Raw genomic sequence first — 8652 nt, 5'->3', positions numbered from 1 at the left:
CTACTGCAGGGGGGTGGTGATTCTTTGTTCCAACAGGTACTTCAAACTCTGATGGTCTGTGTTAATGATGAAGTGTTGACCTTCCAGGTAGTGTCTCCACTTGGTAACTGCTGTGACAAGAGCCAATAGCTCCTTCTCGTAGATGGATAACCCCATATTCTTTGGCCCCAACCCTTGACTGATGTAAGCTATTGGTCTCCTTTTCTGCATGAGGACTGCCCCTATTCCATTGTAGCAGGCATCAGTCTCAACCACAAAAGGTTGGTTGAAATCAGGTAAGGCCAAAACAGGAATATCACTCATGGCCCCTTTGAGCCTCTGAAAGGCTTTCTTAGCTTCTCCTCCCAACTGGAAGCTGTCCTTTTTTAACAGTGCAGTCAAAGGCTTGGTTATACTGCCATACCCTCTGACAAATCTTCTATAATATCCAGTTAGGCCTAGGAATCCCCTCAGCTGTTTTACATTCTCTAGCCTAGGCCATTTTACCATACCCTCAATCTTCCCAGGGTCAACCTTCACCCCCTCCTCTGAGATGATGTGCCCCAAGTATTCCACCTGTGCCTGAGCAAAAGCACATTTGCTCCTCTTGGCGTACAGCTGGTGCCTCCTGAGGATATTCAGCACTTCTGCCACATGCTTCAGATGCTCCTGTAAACTTGAACTATATACTAGGATGTCATCAAAGAATACCAGTACTGACTTCCTCAGCTGTTTTTGGAACACATGGTTCATTAAGTCTTGGAAGGTAGCAGGGGCATTGGTCAGCCCAAATGGCATCACCTTGAACTCATAGAGCCCCTGATGGGTTCTGAATGCAGTCTTGGGTATGTCTTCAGTCTTGACTCTGATTTGGAAATACCCTGCTCTCAGGTCTATCTTGGTGAAGTACTTGGACCCATTCAACTCATCTAAAAGCTCATCAATAAGGGGTATTGGGTATTTGCTCTTAACTGTGAGCTCATTCAATTGTCTATAGTCTACACAGAACCTCCAGGTGCCATCCTTTTTTTAACAAGCAGGACAAGGGATGCAAAAGGGCTGTTACTCAGCTGAATGATGCCATTTCCCAACATTTCCTGCACCAGTTTCTCAATTACAATCTTTTGGACATAGGGACATCTGTAAGGCCTTATCTAGAAGGGCTTGGATCCTTCTTTAAGGGTAATAGAATGGTCATGACTCCTTTCAAAGGGTAGTCCTTGGGGTTCCCTGAATACATCCTCAAACTCCTGCAGTACTCTTTCCATTTCTAGGGGTATGGCCTCAGCTTCTGGTACCTCCTCCGTTACTGCTCTTAGCTGAGCCAAGATCCCATAGGTTTGTTTCCTAGCCCACTTGTGCAGTCTACTCCCTTTTATCTGCCTTAATTGCACCTAGTGACCCTCTCCCTTCAACTCTACTTGTTGTTTCCCTTTTTTGAACCCCACACTCAACCCCTTGAAGTCAAATTCCATGGGACTGAACCTGGCAAGCCAGTCCACTCCTAATACCATATCACATCCCCCAACTTCAAAGCATTGAACTGGTGTTGAAATTCATATCCTTGCATTTTCCATATTACTGGTTTAACTAGACTCCTGGACTGTATCCTCTCTCCATTAGCTACCTTGACTACTAGGGAAGGTCCACTGCTGATTAGTCCCAGGCTCCTGGCCAGTTGTTCATCCAAGAAACAGTGAGTATTTCCACTATCAATCAATGCAGTGACAGTTCTCCCTTTTATTACCCCCCTCAGTTTAATAGTTCTATGCTCACCACCCCCAGCCAGTGCATGTACAGAAACTTCTATGTGTTCATCCTCCAGTTTACCCTCAATGCAGTCACAGAACACATTAGGTTCAGTCTCTTTTTCCCCATCAATAGATGCAGAGTCCTCACTTTCATCATTGACTAGCAAAAGGTGAATGTGAGACTGCTTACATACATGGCCAAGTGTGTAGGGTTCAGCACACTTATAGCACAATCCCTTCTCCCTTCTAGGGTTGAACTCACTAGGGGTGATCCTCTTGAATTGGTTCTGGTTGCTATTTGGATATTTATGGTTTTTGATGGGGTGTTTGTCTGAGGTTCTGGGAGTAGCAGAGCTCCCCTGGTTATGGCTTGGGGTGTGGAATGGGGTTTTGTGTGCAGGGGTGGTCCTGGGTAGGCCCTTGTGTGTATTTTCTGCATGGCTCTTAAGTTCTTTTCCTGTAACTTAGCTGCTTCTATTGCATCAGCCAGAGTTAGGGGCTTGGCCATTTTGACCATATTAACTATCTCCTCCTTCAAGCCACTTAAGAAGCATGCTTTGTAATAGGAGTCAACCAAATGAGGGAGGGAAGGCATTACCAGTGCTTTGAGTAACTCAAACTTTTCCAGGTAGTCTGCAACAGATCCTTCCTGCCTTAGTTTGTTGAATTCTTCAATGGCTTCCTCTGGCGTGCCTTCACCAAATCTTTCACACAATGCAGTGGCAAGTTCAGTCCATAGGATGACTTCCCTGCCACTGAATGCTCTATGGAACCAGGTATCAGCCCTGTCTCTCAGGTACAGCTCAGCAATCTCAGTCTTCATGTTTTCCTCCACCCCATTGATCTTGAAATACTTGTTAGCCTTACGGATCCATTCCCTTGGATTATCTCCTGTGAAGTTAGGCAGCTCCATTTTAGGCACTCTGGTATAAGAACTGCTCTCCTTCCAATCTGATCTGCCATGTCCTTCCCATTGTGTCTCTCCTTTTCTGGGACCTACTATTGAACTGCTACTTTCTGCATCCTTGTCCTTGCCATTCAACTTGGCCATCATAGGCATCATACTCTCATACTTTTGATCCAGATTCTTAAGGGTCCTTTCTGTACCTTCTTGTTTGTGTTCTAGTACCTTGACCACACTTCCTAGTTCAGACAGATCCTTCTTCAACGCTTCATCCTGTGACTTAGTCATCCCAATGGCTCGTAGCTGAGCTCTGATACCACTGTAATGGTACAGAACCAGTTCAAGGCAATGGTGACAGATTTATTGCAGAAATCAGTGAACTAGTGCTTAACAGAAATGGAATGGGATTGGAAAATGAAGTGATTTGGTAATTCAACTTCTTAATATGAATTTGGTGATTGAATACAGAACAGGAATAATGGAATCAGAGATAGAAGGGGAAAAGAAATGAAGGAATAAATGTGAGAGGAGAAGAGGGAGATTGGCGGAGCCAATCTTTCTTTACAAGTAATTGAAAAATGACAAAAAACTTCCCTATCACTGAGATTTCCTCTGCTTTTATGGTTTTCCCGGCTAGCTAACTTCTAAACTAGCCAATGAGCTGAGGACGCGTGGATTCTAGAATAATCCGCCCCACTTGTTCATAACAGAAGCATAATTCTGTTTTGAGCCAGTGAAAGCGTGTTACCTAAATCACGCCTTCTCTTTTCTTGGGGTTGATCAATCACGCCTTCCTCGTGCCATAGACCATGCCTTCACCTTTCTTCAAGCTAGACTAGAAGAACTTCTTGCGAATCCTCTGCACTCCATGACAGCGGTGGTGATGATGGAGGTAGAAGCGTCAGTAGGCGGGTAAGGGCGGCGGTGATGTTTTTCTTTTATCCCGTTTTTGGTTTTATGCCCTGCGAAAATAGCTATTGGCTCCATCTTCAAATAATCAAATAATATATGAACACTAAAGGTTTTTTTTTTTTTTGATCAAATGAACACTAGAGGTGATTGAGCTGTGCAAAGCACAGCTTGAGCCCCTAGAAATTTAGTCCATAGAAATTTAGTCCAACACATAACATCAAATTATTTTGGCACATGATGAATGAATAAAAATATAGGAGAAAAATTAAGCATCAAAACAATTAAAATTGACAAATGTTATTTGAATTCGCATTTTTTTTAATCACATTTCTACAATTAACAAAATATGGGATATAAATAATATTTCATCTATGGGTTTATGGGGTATAAATAAATTCCATCTATGAAGTCAACCCCTCCCCCCAACCAAATCTATTGTGATTTGAATAAAGAATTTTGAACTACTATTATGATGGTACCAAAAAAGGAGAGAGAATTAATACACTATAAGTGCATTGCTATATTAATAATAGCATAGTTTTAGTTGTAACTAAACCAAAAGTAGTCATAATGCTTCCAGTACTTTAATAATGAGAAAAAGTTTAGAAAGCCACTAAGACATGGCACAATCTTTAACATCAATATAGCTTACTATAAACTTTCACATTTTTCTTTCTTTTGATAGAACAAACTAGTTCATCTATTTAAATCCCACTTAAAGGTGACAACATTATCCCGAAACTCCAAAATATAAATAGCAAGGTTGGATAAAAATATGAATTGCTACGTTTCTAGATCTACATATACAAATTAGAATTGAACCATTTTTTTTATATTGCAAAAACAACTTCCTAATCAAAATTGAATTTTCTAACAATTTTTTGTCAAGTCACACTCTAAGCTGAAAGCCTCAATTGTGACTTCCACCCCCAACTACAATCCTTGTATGCCAACCCAATTGATACGATAGCACTTGAATAATTAAAAAACAAAAAAAAATTAGCATTAGTTTAAATATATACGAAATCTTATTGGATCCTTCAATTAAATTGAATAGATCATAAAATAATTGCAAAAAAAGGGGGGGAGACGGGGAAGAAAGAAATAGAAAAACAGAGGTAGAGAAATGCTTAGCTAGATTTATCTTGGTGGTAGCAATTACATGATATACCTTATCTTTTGAAAAATACACAAAATGTAACCAAAACACAAAGAAAGAAAAAAATGTGAAGTAAGAAATCAAATCTTGGGAGGAGAAAAGAAAAGAATGAATTTTTGTTTTATTCTTCATAGAAGATGATCAGTAGTATAAAATGAATTCAAATATTTTTTGACATATTTTAATATTTTACCTTATATCCATGAAGAAATACCAAATAATAACGTTATCCTATAAATTTAATAAACAAATGCCAATTGGCTATAACACATGACACTATGGGTGAATTTTGAGCTTTTATTTTTTCTTTCTCTTTGGATGTGCTGAATGTTTAAAGTTATTGTAGCAACTTTCATTGCTCAATGACCTAAATTGGACTGGATTTGGCATTCCTGTATAAGGTTGAATTATTTTTAATAGATTTTTCAATCTTTACACTTTGGACAGATATAATTCAATTAGAATTTACATTTATTACTATTTACATTATCATTTGAAGTTATATTTGACAAATTAACGTATGTCTTGGTCAGATGTAATCAAACTACAACATTATTATCATTATTATTATTATTTGAATTTATAATTATCATTTAAAATTATATTTGACAAAATAAGTTTAACTTGTTAAAAATTATACAATTACATTGATCTTTTCAAAATGTTATATTTTTCAATTTTTTGCTATTTTGTTAATGTAATGCAAAAGATTATTTAAAACTGATTCCATCTTATTATAAAGAAAAAGATTAATACGCATTTTTCTATTTCAATTTTATTTTAATTTGTTCATATTAAAATAATTGGTAAATTTTGACTTTAAGTTTATTCATATTTCTATTAGCATTTAAAGTTATACAAATGAATTGACATTGCCACTTAAGATATTATATATTTTTGTGATCAATTTTATTTTAATTCATTTATACGTTAATATTTGCATTTTATTACTATAAATTTTTCCTTTATTAATCAAAGGAACGCATTAACGTCTAAATAAAAAATATATATTTATTGTATTTCATTAAAATGCTCTTCTCTTTTTTTTTTTTGTTTTAATGGTAGCGGTTAGATTTGCATGTATTTTTGTCATTATTTTTTTGCCATCAGATTACTAGATTATTCAATAAAGCTTATTTATTATAAGTTCTATCTAATTTGGAGAGAAAAATGCTTTTTCTTAGCCGTTGTGTTATTAGATTATTTAACAAGGCAGTTTACAGATTGTTTGATTCTCCTGTTTTTCCTCTCCTTTACTTGTAATAGGTCAAATAATGCAAGCATTCTTCACCTACTCCACCTTTTGACAATTACCTAAACAGATTAGACAATTACTTTTTTTTCCCTTACAATTAAGTTGTCCTTCACAAGAATGTCAACCTTTATGAATTATCAGTTGTACTTCATCTTTTCATAACCATTAGACTGAATACAAAGTACTACATTAGTTTAGCTTTCATACACAACCATTTTAGATGAAATTATTATCAATAAACAAACCTTCAATAGTATAGTACACACTACTACATACACTACCAACTATTATTCTATTTTATTTGCTTCTCGTCCCCACATAGCAGAAAGAAAACTTCCTTCAGTTTCTCGCTTTCTCATCATTTGGTAATACAATTTTTCTTAGCTTTTTCTTCACCATATCTATGCATTTATATCTTATTGTAGTAAGATATAGATTCTTTTACATATTTTATGTTTTGATTTTGCAGCATTGCCTTCAGTATTCAAGACTTTTGCTTTGTCGAGCACTTTACTTTAGGTTTGTCACATTACTCATAACTAGCCTACATAATGTTTGACAAAATGCTGGTTAAGTTTACTTGACATTTACAAGTTTCGCAAGTAAACTACTGGTAGCTACTTACTATTGAATTATATATATTGTGTTACTTGTGATTGTAAACTCTATCAATGAACTTTGAAACTGTTTAGTCTATTTAGACGTGTTTTTTTTTTTTTTTTTTTTTTTGCTTTTGTGACCATTTTTAGATTGTTCATGTTGAAGATGCTTGCTTATTTCTTTGATGGATAGCTAAGCTAATTGAATGTTTGTTTCATTATCAGCTAAATTTTGACAATCAAAACAAAGAAAAAAACCAATTAGACAAGTTAATAAAATTCTTCACTGAACTGATAAAGGATGTAATGACAGATTTTTATGTCAATCAATACCAGCAAACTGTAACATGCAAGTCCAAGATCAGAATTTCAAAAGTTTAGTGTATAGATCATGCACTGTTGTCCCTCTTTTGTTGCCTTCATAACTGAATTAAAAACAATTGACAGGCAAAGTTCATATTATGTTTGGTGGTAATTTCAATTGGTTTATACAAGTTTAAATGACACTAAATATTTTAAAATATTTTAAAATGCTGCTAAATATTAATGTATTAATGAATTAAAATAAAATTCACAAGAAAATAATATAATATATTAAGTGGCAAAGTAAGTTCATGTTAAATGCCAATAATCCACTTTCTCTCCATTTTAGTAATATACATACTTTACGCATACATTTACACATGGCACTCAATTCAAAAACATTTCTTCAAATTTTGCTACCTTTAAACACTTCAAGGTGGGCACCGGCTGTGCATAGCATAGCCAAGCCTTACTAGTGTAAACATGAAAAGAGAAAAATTGCATAGAAGATGAAAGGTCAATAGTTACAAATAAATTCCTTCGTAGAAAGAAAAGATAACTAAATATTTTGATTGATTTGTATCCACGAAAAATTTATAAAACAAAAAACAAAAAAGAAATAGATTATTCAAGTGAAGTGCATCCAGCTAAATATTTTATTGATTTATAACCAAGAAAAAGGTTATAAAATTTTTCGAAAACACCCCTAAATATATATAGCTAATCTATATGAAGCACAGTTTTAAAGCGTTTCAAATACTATGAGATAAACATGGAGAAATCAAATCAAAGTAAGTGTATTGTATCGTATTGACATGGGAAGAGGAAAAAGAGTTTTTCATTACAACTATATATTGTGACCATTTTGCTCTTTCTGGTAAGAGTAAAATTGGTAATTCAAAAAAGACATATTTTTTTAACATCAAACTCTACCCACGCTTTATATATAGAAATATATACTTTTTTTTTTTTAAGAATTCGCCCAAGAACAATCAAGCAAGAGCACAACTTTCCAACACGCGTTCCTTTATGTACTTCAAATAAACTACTCTTTTAACACTCTATTTGACAACTTTAACTTCTTTTTTGGGTCAAAAGTAACAACTTTAACAATTCTATTTGATTAAATTAGTTATTAATGTTTCAGCGAAAAAAATGTAGTCACAAAAGTATTCAATTCCGACCAAATTAGTCTTTAATTGTTTGATCTAAAATCTGTGGTCCATAACGTTTATTAATTGACCATATTAGTGTCTAATGTTTAACAAAATCTAATACAATATGATATGAAAATATCATACCTATCATTGGCCTATATGACAAAATCCTGGTGGGTTTACCCTGTAGTCAATGCCAATGTGTAGAAAGATCAAGAAAAATTACAAAATTTTAAAAAGTCTTAAAAAATATATAAAATAACGGTAACCTATTCACTTTTTGTCGAACCGAAGATAATTAATAGATATAAAAATTTATTATTTATACATCAAAGTATATAGAACCACCTGTCCAACCTATAATGCTTAACCTATTTTTTTTTTTTAAAAAAAAAACAAAAGCTCATAAAATGAATAAGTATATAGAGCACATGCACAGTGCTTGCTTTATTTCAGTATTAAATTGGACATTTTATAATAATTTCCACTTAATTTTTATAGTTTTAAAATTTAAGTAAAATTTCCACTTAATACACAACAATTATGTGAAAATTACATAAAATAAATGAAAAATCACAAATTTTAAAAATCTAAAAAATTAAGTGTAAAGTATCCTAAAAGCGTCAATTTAAT

At 34.2% G+C, this 8652-nt stretch overlaps 1 protein-coding gene across 1 annotated transcript; it reads right to left on the bottom strand.

Annotated features, from left to right (window-relative positions):
• Positions 1-2922, bottom strand: LOC140004676 (uncharacterized). The gene is made up of 4 exons (XM_072044809.1): positions 1993-2922; positions 1607-1912; positions 1218-1298; positions 1-1002 (listed from the first exon to the last, which is right to left on the bottom strand). Exons 1-4 carry the CDS (start codon positions 2920-2922, stop codon positions 1-3), a joined length of 2319 nt encoding a protein of 772 aa, XP_071900910.1.
• Between the last annotated feature and the right edge of the window lie 5730 nt (positions 2923-8652).

Source organism: Coffea arabica, chromosome 4c (genome assembly GCF_036785885.1).
Source record: "Coffea arabica cultivar ET-39 chromosome 4c, Coffea Arabica ET-39 HiFi, whole genome shotgun sequence".
Taxonomy (NCBI): Eukaryota; Viridiplantae; Streptophyta; class Magnoliopsida; order Gentianales; family Rubiaceae; genus Coffea; species Coffea arabica.
Note: the sequence above shows the minus strand (reverse complement) of the source record. Positions and strands in the feature narration are given on the sequence as shown.